Source organism: Mesocricetus auratus, unplaced genomic scaffold (genome assembly GCF_017639785.1).
Source record: "Mesocricetus auratus isolate SY011 unplaced genomic scaffold, BCM_Maur_2.0 Super-Scaffold_100019, whole genome shotgun sequence".
NCBI classification, from domain to species: domain Eukaryota; kingdom Metazoa; phylum Chordata; class Mammalia; order Rodentia; family Cricetidae; genus Mesocricetus; species Mesocricetus auratus.
Window position 1 is genome coordinate 36,380,346 of NW_024429200.1, and position 19,468 is coordinate 36,399,813.

At 46.0% G+C, this 19,468-nt stretch overlaps 1 protein-coding gene across 1 annotated transcript in view; it reads left to right on the top strand.

Moving 5' to 3' along the window:
• Positions 1 to 16,510, top strand: part of Cdk6 (cyclin dependent kinase 6) — a 192,806-nt gene extending 176,296 nt beyond the window's left edge. The window contains exons 5-7 of the mRNA XM_040728744.1: positions 1,547 to 1,597; positions 5,898 to 6,033; positions 6,590 to 16,510. Coding sequence (XP_040584678.1) covers positions 1,547 to 1,597; positions 5,898 to 6,033; positions 6,590 to 6,736 — 334 coding nt within the window. The 3' untranslated portion in view covers positions 6,737 to 16,510. The remainder of the gene's footprint in view (positions 1 to 1,546; positions 1,598 to 5,897; positions 6,034 to 6,589) is intronic.
• Positions 16,511 to 19,468: the final 2,958 nt, after the last annotated feature.

A 19,468-nucleotide genomic window follows, 5' to 3' on the forward strand; every position in this document is an offset into this window, starting at 1 on the left:
AGAGTCCCATGCTGTGTCTCCCCAGTGACTTCAGCTACAGAGAACTGAGCTAAGAGAACATTAGTAATGAAAATAAATGCGTTTCAACACAACTGTAAGATACACAGCGCAGGCTTGGGGGCAAAGCAGACCTGGTTTGAGTTCCAGGTCTGCAATTCTTTAGGCATTGATTAAGTCGTGTCACGTACCGACTGTTGATCCTGTGTCCTCGTCTGTAGTGATGATGGTAATGCTTCATTGCTCCTGGAGTTTTTGTGAGAAACAATGGTACCCTGTTTGGGGAACCCTTGGAGATGTGCTAGATACAACATTTACACTCTATAAAAGATAGCTGCTAAGAGTCCATAATTTTTCGGGTTGTTTTTCCTTTAGAATTTTTGTTTGTTTGTTTTTTAGTTTTATGGCACTTTTTCACTTTTTGCTTTGCTATTTTTGAGACTTGTGGAAGGGCTAGGAAGGTAGCTGCCTCGGTAATAGAACACTCACTTTCTATATGTGTGGCCCTTGGTTTGTAGCCAGTTAACAACAACACACACACACACTATAATTGTTAATTTGTTATCTAATATGATAAGGCATACGGTTCTTGATAATGACCTATAAATACTTTTAAGAAGGTTGATAGAGCCAGTTGTAGTGATTTGACATGGAGAAGCTGAGGCAGCAGGCTGGTGGGTTTGAGGCTACCTTGAGTGGTAATGAATTCCAGGCCAGAGTGGGCTTTGCAATAAGGCTCTGACAAAAAAAAATTAAAAGGGAAAAACAGCTGTTTATGCCATTCACTGAACAAGGAGTTGAGGAAGATTTGTGGGCATAAACAACAACAAAATATATTCAATAAGTGTGTGTCAATTAGGGGAAAGTGTTAGGACAGACTTATGGGGAAACCTAGAGACATCCCCACCCTCAAAGGACTATTTGGTCTACTTGGGAAAACACCAGAAATGTCACAAAGGGAGCTTATTTCAGTGCCAGTGAAATGGTTGCTGTAGATAAGGAAAGCTTTGAGTTCAGAGGGGGACACAGTTGCCTCTGAGGCCCAGAGCTAAGATTTTTGAGCATGTGATGGTTAGCAGCTATAAAAGTAAGAGAAAGGAAAGAGGAATAATTAAGAGACCCAACAGTGGCGTGCTACAGGATCCAGGAGAGAGGCCCAGAAAGAAGTACCCAAGTGGTGTGGTGTGACGGGCCCTCTGAGGACAGCCTCGGGACCCCACACACCTTCAGTAGAAGCTCTCACCAAGGTGGGCTCCACCCTGCTGGCCAGTTAAACTGACCTTTAAAACCTGGGCCTGTAGACCACGATAGCTTTGTGGTTGCAATGGCAGCAAGCAGAATACATGGTCATGGAAGTCGACAGCCACCAAGAGTGTCACTGTCGCAGGAGAAATGCATGGAAAGCCTTCCTTGACCAGAGAGGGGCGGTCACACTTCTTCCTCCCACCAGTACGGCGTCTTTGGCTTTCTGCTGAACAGTGGTAACGACAGTGATTGGAATGTGACTTCACAAAATGCCTGCTCTTAAGATGTGTCTTTATTCTTCTAGGCCTCTTTTTCGTGGAAGTTCAGATGTGGATCAACTAGGAAAAATCTTGGAGTAAGTAACAATGCTAGTCTTGCGTCACACAAAACATTTGCAGTGACTTTCCTCTGACGTTCTTGTCTCTCTCTTGTCTCTCTTGCCTCAGGCTGCAGCTGCAGTCTGACTAGCTGGTGTGGTGAGTGGGGACACAGGAGCTATGTCACACAGGGCCGGTCATGATGTGTAGCCTGCTGTGCTCTGGATGCTTGTGTGTTGCCTGGGTGGGTTCTGCTGCTCCTCCATGCTTGGCTGAGCTCTCAGCGCCAGCTCCATAGTGCAGATGGTCACATCAAGTTTACCTCCCACGAGAGACGGGACACTTGGTGGGATCCCAGCCTGTCTAGCTAGGCATCCTGTTCTCATTGAGAGTCCCAGATCATTCTTGTTGGTTTTACATTGCATTCCCAAGCCAAGGACAAACATGGTGCTCGGCCACATTTCCCCTCAGAACACCAAAACAGGGAATGAGAGTCCTAGGTTCTCATCTTAGCCTGTGGCTGCATAAACCTGTAAGTGAGAAGTTGCACGAAGAGACCCCCTAGAGTGCATTTACTGCACTGTGCCCGCCTCTGGTTGCTGATTTAACCCTTTTTCTTTGAAGTTTTTCACCTGAGGGATGCAATGACTTCAGGTTCTCCATGCGTTCTGTTCTCCCGCTCGCTCGCTGCTTCCGGTTGTCCTCTCCATCGCCCGGGGGTGATTTGCAAACTTCATTCATGCCTGCGCACGGGCGTGTGTGTGTGTGTGTGTGTGTGTGTGTGTATGTGTGTGTGTGTGTGTGTGTGTGTGTGTGTGTGTGTGTGTGTGTGTGTGTGTGTGGTTGTTGCATGCTTTCGTGTCCCTGAATGTACCTGGACCTTTCTTCCACGAGGCATGCTGGGTGGTATCCTTTTAGGAAGTGTGTTTTTGCCAAGCCCCACCCCAAGTGAGGTGGGCTGGGAAGTGTGTGGGGATCCCTGCTAAAAATCACCACCATCATTGGCGACATTTTTGTGAATTTCAAGTCATTTTTATGGATTTCAAATCTATAAGACTCTTCACACACACACACATGCGCAAAAAACACACACACACACACACACACACAATGCCCCTATGGAATTATTTACTTGAGTATGATTGCTTTAAACATGGAATTCACCCCAAAGCTACTGACTCGGTTCTTTGGGGAACTGGGAGCTGCCCCTGCTTTGAAGCTGAAAGAACACTGGCTGGCTTTGGCTCGTGTTGGGTAGTTACTTTGTTTTGTTGGTCTGGTCTGGTCTGGTCTGGTCTGGGGACTTCCCAGGTCCTGGGCCCCCACCAGTACCACGTCTCCTGACAGTCCTGTAAAATGGATGCGTTCTCCACCAACCCCTTCTGTTACCCTGTCTTTGCATGGCAAGCTCCTCTCGTTCCCTGGTGGACTCGTGTTTTCCCCCTGGGGCTGTGGAATGTGTCCTGTGTGCATGTGATCTTCAAGGGGGCACCCAGGGAAGTAACGTTCTAGTATTCACCTTTGGAAGGAAAGGCAGTCTTGGTGGCATCCGCCTGCTGGGCCCTGGAGGTCATCGCCTGCCCTCCCTCTCTTACTCCTCCTGGGATTCCTGCCCCCCCCCCCCCAAGGCAGCCTACAGACCTGTAGCACTGCATGTGCTCTTAGACCACAGGCCCAGTGCACTGGGCCAAAAGGGACATTTGGCTTGTCCCGTGGGAAAGCCTAGTTGACTTTTAGCCAAGGCCTGGCACTCCCCCGTGGCTAGCAGAAAGGCAGCCGCAAAGCCTTGTATGTTTTATGCCTTTAGATTTTACTTCTGGTTTTGCTTCATTCTCCTGAATGGTCCTTTCAACAGAAAAGGGACAATGCTGCACCCTAGTGTCACTGCTGAACTACTTGAAGTTATTTCTACCCCATCCACCACAACCGTTTATAGGTTCTGTGCCCCTCAGTCTTCCCAGTGTAAATGTAAACTTTCAGAGCTTCTGTTCACCTGTCCAAACAGCGAAACACGACGCAAGCCTTTTCTAGTGAGCGCGTCACAGTCTGATCATGCTCCTTATGGACCGTGACAGTCCTTACTGCACACGAAGCTGATTTTTTTTTTAAGGAAAGTTGTATTCTCATACTCTTAATAAGGTAAGCTGTAGACAGATTTCTGTTTTCTGAGAACATCGAGTGCTTCAGAAGTGTGTTAGGCCACACATTTAGGGCATCTTCTAAGAATGGTGGCCTAGCTAAATAGAAGTATGGTACGAGATATAGAGTAAGGAGTCCTGAGTGTGTGGCCTGAGATATAGAGTAAGGAGTCCTGAGTGTGTGGCCTTACCAGGCATTCTCCTATATGTGTATGTATGCTTATATATACATGCTTTATGTGTAGTTAAATGTGTCTGCATATCTTGCAGACAGGCATAGGGTTTCCCTGAATGTTTTTGGTCTCTGCTGTATTCGTAAGATTTCAAATCTACAGGTATGTTCAAAGCTGCTAGTAATACTCAGGAGGCTGATACAGGAGGGTTGTGAGTTGGAGGCCAGCCTGGGCTGCACAGTGAAACACTGTCATTAAAAAAATGCTGCCAAGGGCTGGAGGGACGGCTCAGTGGTTAAGAGCACTGGCTGCCCTTCCAGAGGACCCGGCTTCTATTCCCAGCAACCACATGGCAGCTCACGACTGTCTGTAACTCCTGTTCCAGGGGATCCGATCACCTTACACAGGCGTATAATTGGGCAAAACACCAATGTACATAAAATACAGATAAACAAACTTTTCTAAAAACGCAGCCAGTAAAGTAATTTAATTTCTAAGCATCAGTGTAGTCCATCTCTAGGTAGCTGACGATGATGTACAAAAGTCCTGTTGTGAACGGGCTGGGAGGAGGCGGAAGTTTCAAACTGTGTATGCTGAGCGTTCTTTTCCTCCGCTGCCCGCACATCCCTGTGAATCCTTCCGTAGTCACGTGATGCTCTTTACCCCGTCACTGCTCACACTGTAGCCCCTGCTGTTGAACACACTTGTGCGATGCTGAAGTTGTGCTTTTGCCAGTTGATTCCAGTATGTCCGTGAGTCTGCCTTTATGTGGCTCTCTGCCAGGGCCTAGAGGGGACAGTTAGTGTCTTGTCTCCCTACCTGGTGACATGTGCACTGGCCATGGGGAATCCGCCCTTCCCGGGGAGGTCTGTGACCTGCGAAGGGAACAGTGACAAAGCCCTGTAGGTCGTGTGACCCTTACCACACATCTTCCTGAAAGATGTCTGTGGCCACACTGCCTGGTCCTGTGCTGCAGGAAGTAAGAACGGGACTTTGATGCAAGCCAGTATCATTTCTAACTAGAGTTAAAATAGTTTGGATCAGTATCAGCAACTAAATTTAGTGCTGTCCACTAAATTATCTTTTTGGTGTTCAGTTCAGAGTTACTCGGAGTCTGTATACTGTCCAAATACGCTTACCACCTATAAACTAGAAATAATACTGCATGTGAATAAATTACATGGGGCTACAACCCACCAGTAATAAGTAACAAATGGATATTGGCACCGTAGTAGGCAGTTTCAATAAATTAACCGCCAACCCTCGTATAACCATAAATTACCACTGTCCCATACATAAAGACACCAAAGCTCGTGGTTGTCATGTCATTTGTCCTTACGTGACAGTTAAGAGCAGGTGCTGGATTCTAAGCCACATCTGCCTGTGCTTTTCTTAGGGCTTCCTGCTCCCTCTGCGTCTCTGATCCCAGAACGGTTGCCGTAGGAAACCTAAATGACACCCTTTTCATTGACTGTGTCTCACTTCGGAATACCACTGAATGGTGCTTGCATAAGATAGGACTGATACACTTTTTAACCTTATTTTTAGTCTAATTTATGTAATCGTTTAGAAAATTACTCCTCAATTTAAAAACTTGGCCAAAGCAGTGCATTAATAAGCTGGATGGGCGCCGTGAAAGCATGTCTTCACAGAGCTGTTCCATCCAAACGCAAAGCTTCGTCGGGCGTAGAAGAGGACGCTGGAGATCCAGGTGGCTGTCTCAGAACAGCAGGCCCTGCCTCCTCACCACCACACCAGGACTTACGCCTGGCTGCACAGGTCCCATCCACACACCTTCCGTTAGTGTCTGATGCCAGGGACATTGCGTGCTTCTTGTCAGTGAACTTTGTGGTGTCTTCTGAGATTGGCAGGAGCGTAAATGAGAAATCCTTTCCGTCACGAGGTGAGGTTCTCATGGAGCTCCTGTCCACTGTGCCTGCCCTGTGATGTTTGCCCGCTCTGGGATTTGGTGAGGACGCCCTTTACGTGACTTCCAGAGTTCACATTCACATCTGGTTCTTCTCTAGTGTGATTGGACTTCCGGGAGAAGAAGACTGGCCCAGGGATGTTGCCCTTCCCAGGCAGGCTTTTCACTCCAAATCTGCCCAGCCCATCGAGAAGTTCGTGACGGATATTGACGAACTAGGCAAAGATCTACTTCTGGTAAGTTCCCGGGATACAATTGGCCTGTGCCCACTGAGAGTGTATGACAAACAGCATCACGTGTAGTCGAGACCTGTCTATTCTTAACTTCCTGAGTTAAGAGCCCTTATTACCTGATTCAGACTGTGGGTCAAAACCTGCTCTTCTCCATGTATGTGTTTCGTTCTGCCACCCAAACCAGAGAGGCAGCAGGTTCCCGCCATGTTTTTCTCACGGAAGCAGGTAGCTGCTCCCAGGAGAAACGCTGATATCCCTGAGGGCCTAGGTCAGCTAGCGGTCATTCCTGCCAGTCCCCCAGAGTGTTCAACCCTTGAAAAAGCTGTGGTTCTACAAGGTAAGTTTTAAGTCAGTCATTTAGCAATCAAATTAAATCTTTTTAACAGAAGCAGTGTTTATTGTTCAAGGTGTTTTAGTTCATTCTCATGCTGGTGACTTTGTTCCTAAAGCAGAACAGAAAGTTTAGAGGCCACCTTTTCCAAGACTTCCCCCAAGTTCCGATGTACAAGCACATTACTTACCGTGGTATGTTTCCGATGAAATGTTTTCTTTATTGCAGAAATGCTTGACATTTAATCCGGCTAAAAGAATATCTGCCTATGGCGCCCTGAGTCACCCGTACTTCCAAGACCTGGAGAGGTACAAGGACAACCTTCACTCCCACCTGTCATCCAGCCAGAGCTCCTCAGAGCTGAACACAGCCTGAGGTTCCCCGGGGAGGCCATGAGCTGGTCATCTGAACGCGGTGGCTGACGAGTCCCCTAAGCAAGCCTTGCAGAGCAGTTGAAGGCTGCTGGCTATGGGCCTTCCAGCCGCTGCCTTCTTGATACGCTCTGCGTCACCAAGGAAACCACCTAGTTGACTTAAAGTTCAGAAATCAATGCAAGAGCGATTGCAGCTTTATGTTCGTTCACTTGTCTGTCTGTCTGACTGTCTGTCTGTCTGTTTCAAGAACCTGGAAAACTTCCAGAAGAAGAGAAGCTGCTGACCAATTTTGCTGCCATTTCATTTTCTAACCTTGAATGCTGCCAGTGTTGGATGGTAATGCAGGCCCAGCTGAGTGAGGGTGCAATCTCTGCAGCTGCTGGGCCTGCTTTGGTACTTGTGAGTGTGTGAGAGAGATCCCTGATCTCGTGAAGTGTTACTTTCTGTAGACAACAGGAATAATTGACTTGTAACGACTAAGGTGACTGACAGGAACAAGGCTTGTTCCGTGACGGTGATTCACCAGTGTAGTCTGCTCCAGTTAGAAAGGTGAGCCTGTGTCCTTAGCATTTCCTTTCTATCCAAAAGCTTTTGCTAGCAGTAAATGATACAGTTTTAGACACCACAAAAAAAAAATGAGAAAGAAAAGGGGAGAAAAGCCCTCGTATCTTTTAAGACCTTCTGTAAGCATGCGTTCTTCTGTTTGCTCTTGGGAAAGCTGAATTTACTTGTTCTGAGTCCTACATATAGTACAATACTTGTTTCTTTTGGGAAAGGCCCTATAAGCATTTTAGTACTTGCAATAGATTTAGGGAGTGTACCTCAAATAGGTCTTAAAAATAGAGAAAGCCTATATTTTCTGGTTTGCAATGTTACTATTTCCTTTGTCTCTTGTTATTTTGTTCTTTGTTTTAGGGACTTGCTTCCTGCTCTGATTTGGAGGTGGTTCTGACAAGACAGGAAGTCCATTTAGTTTCTCCACCTCCGACCCCGTACTTTGCACCACGCATTTGCCGTGGTCTGCCTTGTTTGTGGAGTGCAGGCCTTCTGCATCACCACGCCTCTTAACACATATTCCTACCTAACAGATTGCCTACCTGCCCCACATAGCACACCTGCCTGCCTGCCGCCTCTCACTGAACGTTTGCAGATGGCCTTGCTTACGGCTTAGGGCTCCAATTCTGCAATCCTAACAGGGTCCCCTATACCTTCTTAGTGTAGTCTTCCTGCCTGACACCAGTGAGGTCACTTAGGCAGGGTGGAACACTGGTTCTGTGTGTCACCGGCATCTAGATTGCTATCAGCTGTCACTCAGTGTTTTACGTGTTTATAGAGTATATATTGTCAGTGTGTGTCTGGGGCGGGTGGATGTCTTTTCCTCTTTTTTAGAGATAACCACCCCCTAAAGGGATGGCGCTGTCCATCCCCAGGGTGTTCTTTTTCTAGTGCCTCGTGCTCGATCCTGCTTTCTGCGGAGCCAGCCTGTCTTGGGCGTTATAAACAACTGTACCTAGCTATTCTCTCTGAGTCCTTCATATCCAATGCCACTTTTGCCTTACCCTCGGGTTTAGTGCACTAGTAATTAGAAGGCGTAGAAAGCAGCCTTGGGGGGAGGTTAGCTGTGTTTTGAACCGTGTTTGTTTGGAGTGCATGTAAGTAGAAGCTAGCTCATGTTTCAGTGTAGAACTTGGAAAGAGTGGATGGTGTTTCACACAGTAGGGCAGGTTTCAGATGTGTTCTGAAGCCTTACTGATGTCTTTGTAGCTGAAGAAATAGTACATGTGATTATCTTGAATAGAGGAGAGGTAGATGCCCTTCCTGAGAGCTTTGGAGGTTGGGAGTCATTCTTTTCTTTTAATACACTTTTTACAGTCTTCTGATTCAGTATCTTGAGAAACAGATGTCTTTTTCAAAAGCGAGATTGAAAAAGAAAGCTAGGCTGTGAGAATGTTCCATTGTGCACTTCATCATAACAGCACTGGATGTGTTGCTGTCGCTGTCAAGGCTCCAGGTAGGCTCAGAGCAGTGGACAAAGTCTCCCGAGGGTCTCACCGGGACAGTGAGTTCTGCCTTGCCTTTGAACGAGGTTCAACATGCAGGCTTTTGCTGGCGCCTAGAAATCGAACATAAAACTCACTTCATCGGGGCCTGGCCTACTCCGTTTTAGATTAGCATCCATGTGATAAAATGAAAAGAAATTTGAGGGCTTTGCTTTTGAAAAAGGAAAAAGGTGGTCCCTCCTCCCCCATAACTTTGTTCAAGGAAAATACAGCTGTCTTAAACTGGAATCTTTTGGTATTCTTCAGAATAATGAAGTTCAAACTTCATTATTGTCATCTGTTTTGGGTTTATTTCTAAGTAGGCCTTTTTGGGGTTTTTTGTTATTTTGGTTGTTTTTCTGCTTTTTGTTTTTCTGTTTCTGGGGGTAATTTTTTGAGGGTTTTGTGACAGGGTTTCTCTGTGTAGCCCTGGCTGTCCTGGAACTCATGTAGACTAGGCTGTCCTTGAATTCAAAGAGATCTGCCTGCTTCTGCCTCCTGAGTGCTGGGACTAAAGGTGTGTGCCACCACCACCCTGCTATCAGTAGTGTTTTTAAATCACAAGCATTTTGGTATTAGAAACTTGGCATATTGTGCCAGGGTGGTGCAGAAAGGCATCCAGCCTCTCTCTGGCCTTCACAATGCTGTCCCGGCTCTTAGTTCATGGAGTTGATCTCTGGATGTATGTCTCTCCATCAAGCTCATGCTTCTGAAACCCAGTTTCCATACAAGGAGCCGTGGTGTGCAGGCCCTTGGTAGCACATGGAATCATAAAGAATAAAGGCATGGTGAGTAGGGCTCACCGTCTGTGGCCGATGGTTTCACACACCTTTGTCACTGAGAAGATCCTGCTGCCCCAGGGTTCTGCTGAAACAGCTTTTAGTTAGGAAAAGCGGGTTTGAAATCACAGTAGGAATAGTGCAAGAATGTGCCTGTTTGCTTCTCTTCAGGATTTGGTTCCAAGGGTCCTAGGATTTCGGGACTGATGGAGTTGTAACATCCTCTTCAGAAACACAAAGGGAGATTTTCCAAGTAGTCCCCATAGGCTCACAAGCTACCTTGTGGCCTCGCCGCCACACCCGCCCTTAGAAACACAGTTCGTGAGCACCCAGTGGGCTGCAACCTCCCACTTTGTCCCTTTTTGAAGAAGATGGGCGCTCAAGCAACGGAGAAACTGTTTAATTAGCTTGGGACCATTTCTGCCCCCAGTTTCTCACGATTTTTTCTCAGGACCCACTCAAGGAATAGCAGATTTGAATTTAGCCCCAGGTGGTTTACTAAAAGCAGCTCAGAAGTCCTCACTTAAAAACTGAGTCTCCACATGGTCGTTTTTAGTGAAAATGGAAATTCTGGGTGTTGCTATCTCAAACACAGTGCTTCCCTCTAATTCGGGGGGTGAGAGGGGATGCTAGCTAGCCAACTTGTTTGAGAAAGTCAACAGTACCGAACAGTGTGAACTTTAAGGTGTGTCCTGACATTGTTTTTTAAGCCACTTCTCTTTGTGCCTGCTAAAGTCAGTTTCAGCCATTCTCATTGTGGGAGTTAAATCATGTAAACTTTCTAACATCATGCTTGTACTGAGTCTTCTGTCCAAAAAACTGCTCCTCTAGAGAGAACCTTAATATCCACCCTCTTCCCTGACAGGGTTTCTCTGTGTAGCCATAGCTGTCCCGTAACTCACATTATAGACCAGGCTGGCCTCGAATTCAAGTAGCTTCGCTTGCCTCTGTCTCCTGCTTGTGGGGACTAAAGGCATAAAGCCACCAACCCAGCTGACTATTTTTGATAAGCACCAAGTGACTCACATTTTCTGAAAGCACGCACGCTTTTCTTACACAGTTGGGTCCAGTAAGAATAGCACTAAGGCTCCTTACCACTGTGACAGATCGACAGCCTGCCGAAGAGCGCATGCCTTACACCGCAGTATGATTTTTAAAACCTTTAAAAATTACAAAATAGTGGGAACAAACACAGGCTACTCAACATGTGTTTTCAAGCTTACATACATTTTTTGAATGAGACACATTTGCCTTTAAGTGTATTCTAAGGAAAACCTGAAGACGTCATCTAACACGGGCTTGGCGTGTCAGAAAATCACAAATTTCGTGGAGACGCACAGAAACCCTGGCATTCTTTCCTCGTTTCATAGGAAGAAAGCAGCCGTCTGAAGCTGTACTCACTGTATATACGTGCCTAAGAATATCCACTATAAATATGAGAGTTTAAGTGGCATTTACCTCCTGTGCCGACGAGAGTGGACAACTATAAGCCTTATCCAAAAATCCTTTATCCTTACATCTGGGTACACAGTGAAGGAGGTGTTCCTGTGTTCATTCTCCGCAATGGGAGAGCCTTGTGCTACCAAACCCTGGTGTAGGGTGTGAGTCCCGGAATGATTAGTAGTAGAGGTCCCTCAAATGCATGCGAACACAGCACCTTCGTCTTCAAGCAGCTTCCTGTCTAGTTATACAAGCCGGGCTGGCCTGGTACCTACAGCCTCGTGCCTCTCCCAAGTGCTGGTTTGCACATCTCAAGCTAATTTGGTTTGGCTTTTGGTTTTGTTGTTGTTGTTGTTTTAGGAATAACCTGCCCTACTGTCTTCTGAAAGAGAGGGGTTTAATTTTTGTTGTTTTGTTTCTTTATTTTTCAAGACAGCACTTCTTTGTGTGGCCCTGGCTGCCCTGGAAATCTGTCTGTAGACCAGGATGGCCTCGAACTCACAGAGATCCTCCATCCTCTGCGTACCACCCCCCCCCCAGTTCAATTTTTAACTGTTTTCCTCAATTTGCTGTTTTGAGTTTTCCTAGTGGAGTACTGAATTGCCTTTTTCAGATGTTTCTGCTAGGGTTTTCAGCAAGTTATATCCATGTCTCTGTTGTCTGGCCCCCAAGAAAATAGCCACCTGAGAATAAATGCAGGCTTTTCCTCAAGAGCTTACAGAAATGTTATTACAACAATTCCAAATGGTGAGAATAGAAGGTAATTTGGTTGGGGCAGAAGTCTATTAAAATTCACAGGGCCCTAAGATTTGAGGAGGGTTTTCTTGTTGCTATATTCCAGTATGTTCCACAAGGTGGTGCTCTCGGAGAAAAATCTGACCAAGGCTAAAGAGGTACTCCAAAGATACTACTTCAACTTTTGTTTTCACACATCTTTAACTGCCATCTAGCATGTTTCTTCATGTAATTAACAGCCTTTGTATTATTCTTCAGCTTATGCATTTTGCTTTTTAGCTAGGTTCTGGGTGACTAAATTATGCTTGAGAAGGACATGTAAGAGATAAAGGGATGTCTTCACAGTTACTTAGGGGACATTTTTGAGGCACCCAAATTACCTGCAGTTCTTGGCTATCCAGCTACTTCCCTGAAGTCAACCCTTGTCTGTGACGAGGATAGCTTTGTTGGAAACACAAGGCTCTTTTAGGGGCCCCAGTCAGGACTCCCGTCTCCCATCTGCTGCTTTCAACCCTCGGTGGCCCTTTGACAATGATTCATTTCCAAATTCAAGTGAGCAAAATAGGTAGTACGCCAGTAATTGAGTTCACAAAAACCTTTTCTAAAGAACTGCAGTGCTGAAACAGCTCTACATATTCCGAAAGAACTGGTAGACTTTCCAATCGGATAAACCACGAGTGTAAACCCTTCAACTCCGATTCTTAAATGCTGGGTTTAAATATAGATGAACCAAACAACTCAGGATGGAATCTATACGAGGCTTTGGTTTTCCCGCTGTCAAAGTCAGTTTTATACTACATTTTTAACTCAGCTTTCTGCTCAGAGAGCCATCCCCCCCAAGCCAGTGATTATGTGGTTCAGAGGGGATAAACGGACAGTATTTTAGTTTCTGTGGCACACCATGGCAGAAAGCAGTTGATTTCTTCCGAGACACGCGCGTACACGCACACACCACCTGCTTGACTTCACACCACAGTGGCAGGCAGGCAAGCCTCTGTTATTTACACTGAATCAAAATGCTATCCAGACCAGGCACTGCCAAGGCCCTGAGTACTCCCTGGCGCTTTCACCCCTCTGCCCTCACTGAGGGAGATTCCAGGCTAAGCCCCTCAGTGAAAGGCCAAGCTTCCCCTGGGTCTGCTCTTGGCAGTCATTCTGACGCTGCTGAAGCTGAGACCCACTAGGCAGAATGACAGGGACGGGCAGCCGAGCCAGGCCCAGAGGATGTTGTGGGAGGCCCGGGAGGCCCTGCTGCTGCTCAGAGCCTCGTGTTGCGCCGTCTTGGGAAGCCGGGCATCCTAGAAGCACATGACTGGCCTCCGAGCATCAGTAATCACAACACAGTTTACTTGCTAGCTCAGGTGTAGAGACGTAATAGATGCTGCTCTGCAAGCCCCAGGCCAGGTGTCTCACGCTCAAAAGTTTGGTTGTTTGTTCGTGTGTTTGTTTTAATTTCCCTGTGTTCAGTGTATAGTTTTGCAATGGGGATTTCTATTTTTATTTTTCTGTTTTCTATCCTGCTACATACATGGTGGCAAAAAAAAAGTTATTCCTGGAGATGTTTCATTTTGAAAAACTGTTTTCTGCTTCATTTGGCAAAAGCGTGTAATTCTTTAGTTTCGATTTCTTCTCTTTTCTTCTCTAATTATCCCTGGAACAGAAGGAGGGTTTCCTATTTAGAGGAAGCTCTGTGTGGACTGTTGGGTAACACAAATAATCAACACGTTTAGGCTGTCAGATGTGGGGTTGTTTAATTTCAGGAGACACGTGGCCGCACATTGACTGGCAGACTTATGTCTAGCCCTAATCAAGCACAGGGCCACAGAGTTCTGTAGTCCCTAACTCAGGCAGGGATCTAGCCACATTCTGCTGATGAGCTAAGGAGAAGAGTCTCCCTACCCCCAAGTTGGCATTCTAATCTTCAGTTCTATAAAATGCAATAATGTGTATTAGCCAGCTATATTTCTGTGTTCACCAGCATCTCTGAGTTTGACCTTAAGTCTCTGAGTGATTAAAATAGATCCTATCATTTCTTGACATTACTCCCCAAATCATGTATCTTTTCACTATGTGTAGCAGTATATTCATGTATACTTCAGTTCTTACCTGTATTCATTGTTTTCCTATGAACAGTAGTAGATATATTAGTACTTGGAATTAATGGTGTACTGGGAACAGCACTTAGCAGATGGGGAATTTTTTATCAAGTTCCACATTTACATAAATTATTTCTATTATTCATGCCTATTATTTATTGATAACCACACCAGTCCTGTGAAGTCAGGTGCAACTAAAGGCCGACATCAGGACTTCGGGTTTAATGCTCATTATCATGGTCTTGATGGTATGGTGTTAAGGAGACAAAATTACAGTGATAACCCCAAATAAGCTGCATCAAGTTTAACATGATTAAATTTTCAGTTGGTTAGGTGTAGTCCTTTTTTGGTGTCTAGGCATCTTGTTGTGTTAAAAGAGGCAAAGCCACAGCCTTGAAGCTGTTGCTCCTGGCAGGTGTGTGTTTAGTATAGTGTAAGAGTAATTATAGCAAATGCTAAGGTAGAGAAGCGTGTAGAGATTGCCTTAATGTGGAACTGCCTCTGTGCCAGGTGGCCGGCAAAGTGGATGCCAGGCAGAACGAGCATCTGTGAAAAAAGCTTCTCTTGTAGGTGTCCCATGCTGTGGTGGGAACAGGCGGTACTGTAGAGAAGGGAGCCGAGTGTGTGTGGTGGGGGGGGGGGTGCTGTGGAGAAGAGAGCAGAGTGTGGGGGGGTGGGGGGAGTGTCTGTAGAAACAGAACTGCCAGCTTCTGCCTTGAGGCCTCCAGAACGTGTTTTCAGATTCCAGGCAACTTTGCTGAACACAGAAACGGTCCGTCTTCGGATCGAGTGTTATCTGGGATCTTAACAACTAGAAATTCCCAACAGCTCAAAAGCCTGTTGTGTTTCTGCTGTTTCTGGTCTGAGCTGAAGGTTAATGGGCAAGTGTTTGGTGTAGAAGAGGAATGTGTGTCAGGTCACAGTGCCACGTCCCGGAGTGTATGTTAGCGGTAGGGACTGTTACAGGGTTGATTTCTAGATGTGTAGGTATGTTTTCACCAGAAGGTGTGTTTTGTGTCTGTATTCCCATACAGACTGGTTAAGACTTGCTTCTAGGCTTTAGGAAAGCTGTTGTACACAGTAAGCTTGTTTGACTTAATCTTAGAATAGAAATGTCTAAAGGTAAAAAGAAAGCCTCATTTGGACATGGTTTTCTGGACTGAAATCACGGTCCTAGATTTGTAGAGGTCATACACATAATAGATGCTAACCTAGGCTGTGTGAGCCAGCCCCAGAAGTCCAGCGTCCCCACACTGCACAGCCCACCCCTGCATCTCTCCCTCCCTTGCCCTACCCTGACTTGCCCCTTTGGTGCTCTCCACCTCCTTGGCTGAGTTTTGGGCATCAAGCATGTGATGAGAAAGACTTTGGGCACCAAGTATGCTTGCCTAAGCCTAGCCGCCACCCCCACTTTGCCTTTGACTGGCCATAGTCATCGAGAGATAATACCTGATGCCAGGCACAGAATGTACTCGTGACGTCAGTCCTAAATGCCCCCTGGCGTATTCCTGTGCGCCCTGACCTTTAAACCCAGTCATTATGCAGAGTGTTCCTTGTTGGCTGTGGTCCTAGGTGAAAAACATCCCAGGCTGCTGTATGCTGTCCATCTACAGGCCCTGCTTTCGCTGTGTTTCTTCATACTTGAAACTAATTCTGCTATTTTGATTTCACGGTGCAGACATCAGGGCACATTCCCTCAAGGTGCATAATTACTCTCATTCCGTTTGCTCATACGGCTACAGGATGCTTTGTTTTGGTGCTTTGGGTTCAGCAGGTCAAAGAAGCAGTGTGGGCGGTCAGTGCCCAGAACACAGTCTTGGACGCACTGGGCGGGAGTCTCGGTGTAGGTGTTGCTCCTGCTCTTCTCTCTGCCCTCTAGGTGGGGTTACCAGGTCGGACGGCCAGGTCCACTTGGGGACCTTTCTTTGAAAGGTCTGTGGACCACGTGCTGTATACATGCTCTCTAGATGCCCTGTCTATTTCAGGTTACTAACCCTCATAAAAAATGATCCTAGGGTATATATAGCAAACTAAAGGACGGGCCAAGTAGACCTGTGTCACTCAAATGATACACATACCCAATTCCACACAGGAAGCCCTCCTGAGGTTTAAAAAGCATAAAAAGATATCTCTACGGTTGCCCTTCGCGGTCCAGAGCTGAAGGCTTTTGCTCCCTTCCTTTGAAGCGGATGGAAATCTGGTCAGTTTATCCAAGTCCCCCCCACTTAGAAGAATGGGCAAATAGAGGTGTGTGTTGTATCGGTGTCATCCGAAGACCATGACTCCTGTGAAATCTCCCATCACTAGGAGTCCATGTTTAAAAGCAGCTTGGGGGTGGCGGGGGAGACTCCAGGCAGGCTTCTTAACCGGGAACTTCCCTGGAGAGGGAGGGCTACAGTGTTCATTCTGTGTCAGTGGGAGAGGAAATGGGCAGGAAATCAAGAGGGTTACAGATCAATACTCCTTTGGAAACTGGATTTCTTACTGGGTGCTAGACTGCAAATTTAGGTATTTATTGTCAGGTAATTGAATTCGTTGCTTTTCAAAACCATTGTTCAAATGTCACTATCCATTGGATTCCCTTGTGTGCCAGCTGAATTGGTTGAAGCAAAACCAGAAAAGTGGTTTGTACATTTGTCGTACCTTTTGTATTTCTTACAATAAAAATGTTGGTAGCAAATAAAAATAGCAGTTTCAGACTCCTTCCTTGGAGATGGGTGGTCCTGCCAGCTGTTTGTCTTTAATCTGATGGCCGTGACACATTATAGAACACGTTAGCACAATGTGCTACACTTCTTAAAGAGATTCCTTATCAAGAATGTGTTTGAAATAGGAGCAGCTCACTGAGCTTACTAGTCACTCAACAGATACTGAGTAGGCAGCTGCACTAAATTAGAGGGGGGGGGAGGGAGGGAGGCATGATCAAGAGCTTGCAATTGAGAGAAGGTACTGTGAAAAAGGTTTGTGTCACCAAACTGGTCCAATAGAGATGTACAAAGGTTTCGTAGAAATAAAGCTTGATAAGCTGAGGGACTAGATTCAAACTTCCAACCCCCATGTAGAAGAGCTGGGTGTGGCTACTTGTGCCTGTGACCCCGGCACTGGATGGCAGAGACTGGTAGCTTCTGGAAATTTGATGGGCGTGTCCACCTAACTGTAAAAGGTGAGCCAGTGCCCTCTGGCTTCCACACAGACACATATCTGCACACCCATGTGTGTGAACCACACAGGAGTGAAACAGTTTTAAGAAGTAAGGTTCACTGAGGGCTGGAGTGATGGTTCAGTCAGCCTGGGATGAAAGTCCGAGGACTGAATTTGGATCTCCAGACCCACACAAAATCCAGGTGATGCCATCCACACCTAATTCTACTGCTGAGAGGATGAAGAGATACCCTGCCCTAGATCTGAAAGGCTAGCCCGTCTGGCCTGTCGGCGAGCCAGGTTCAGAGAGATAGTCTCAAAAAGATGAGTGGAGAGCAATAGCGGATATGGGTGTTGACTTCCGGCTTCCATATGTGCATGCAATCAAAGAGTTCTTGCTAAAATGAGACTTTTGAACACGCAAAGACCAAGAGCTGCTGGTGACGGGAGGCCCACAATGAAGGAGAAGCCCTGTGAGGTGCACAGCCTGGGCTAACCTATAGGTATCACGCAGCTGTTCTGGATCCTTAGCTCTCAAGGTATCCTTTGTTACCCCTGCCACACTCAAATTCCATCTAGATTCCTGTAACTTGTCACAGATTTTTACCCTTTGGAGTTCAGCCCAATTCCTAGTCCTTTGTTTTCCAAGGGAAATCTAACAGGTGAGGTAGGTCCCAGGGGGTCATGTTTATTATTTCAATTCTCAGCTTGGATTTGCCCATCATGAATATTTCTTTCAGAGCTTTAAAGTTAAATGCAGCTTACAGCCTCAACAAAAATAAAGGCAAATCCTAATGGGAGCTTCCAGGGATTTCTTTAGGTCTGCAAACTTCAAATTTACAAATATTGCTATGTATTTTGCATGCATTCTCTTTTCCGTTTTTTTTCCCCTAAGTATGTATGCACAACCCCATAGTCTGACATGAATTGGTCGGGAAGGCAAGTATGTAAAACCAAGTCAGGGGAAGTCATAGTCAGTACAAAGAAATGTGCTTAGTTTTGCTTGACTGAGTACGTAATTAGAAAGAAGCAAATTAATGGACAGAGCTGAGATACTACACAACAAGGGGAAAATGGACTGTAGTTACTTATACATAGTCCCTTCATTGTGAATAACAGTGGGTATGTTTAAGTTAGACCTCAAGAATCACCTGGAGGCTCCTGTATGACTTGCCTTTACCAGTTTTAGACCCTAAATTGCACTCAGATTTTAAACTCAGGAGAAAGTATTTCTGGTGGATACTATAAAACTGAGAGTCTTCGCTGAGATGTTGAAATTTTGTGAATTCTTAAGAAGTCAGTCATGGCTCATGTTTCCACAAGTGATTTGCAAGGCAGTCTGATGGAACTGAACCGTTGTCTTTGAAGCTGTGTGCAAATAGATCTTCTCTTTGTCACTGCTATATGCTCTTAGGACTGAACGCCATTAAGAAGTTCCTCCTGGCCAGTTGTTGGTGGCGTACACCTTTAATCCCAGCACCCCAGAAACAGAGGCAGGTGGATCTCTTAAGTTCGAGGCCAGCCTGGTCTCTAGAGTGAGTTCCAGGACAGCCTCCAAAAACAATACAGAGAAACCCTGTGTCAAAAAACAATAAAATAAATAAATAAATCAATAAATAAATAAAAGAAGTCCCTCCTGCCGGCAGTGGTGGCACAATTCTTTAATCCTCAGGAGGCAAAGGCAGGTGGATCTCTGTAAGACCAACCTGGTCTACGAGAGCTAGTTCCAGGACAGTCTCCAAACTTCAGAAACCCTGAAAAAAATTAAAGAAGTCACTCCTGCCAGGCATGGTGGTGGACATCTTCTATTGCAGCTCTGGGGAGGCAGAGGCAAACAGATGTCTTTAAGGTCAAGGCCAGCCTGTCTACATACTGAGTTCTAAGCCAGTCATGGTTACACGATGGATCTTGTCTCAAAAAATAAAATGTTCCTTGGTTCTGGAGAGATAGCTCAACAATCAAGAGTACTTACTGCTCTTCCAAAGGACCCAAGTTCAGATCTCAGCACCCATGCCAGGCAGCTCCCACCGACCTGAAACTCCAGGTCCAGGGGATCCAACACCCTCTGTAGGCACTGGAATGTACATGACTTACACAGACACACACAAAAATATTTTCTTAAAAATTAAAAGGGGCAGGCCTGGAGAGGTGTTGAGCAATTACGAACACTTGCTGCTCTTGCTAGGTACCACGGTTTGGTTCCTAGCACCCATAGCTGTTCCAGGGGAACCATTGTCCTCTTCTGACCTCTGCAGGAGTGTCCCACGTGGTGCACTTACGTATATTCAGGCAGAACACCCACACACATGAAATAGAAATAAATCTTAAGAAGAAGCTCATTCATTACAAGCTGGGGCAGTGGTGACACACGCCTTTAATCCCAGCACACAGAAAGCAGAGGCAAGTAGATCTCTGTGAGTTCAAAGCTAACCTGGTCTATATAGTGAGTTCCAGACCTACACAGAGAAACCCTGTCTCGAAAAACTAAAAAGAAGACTAGGGG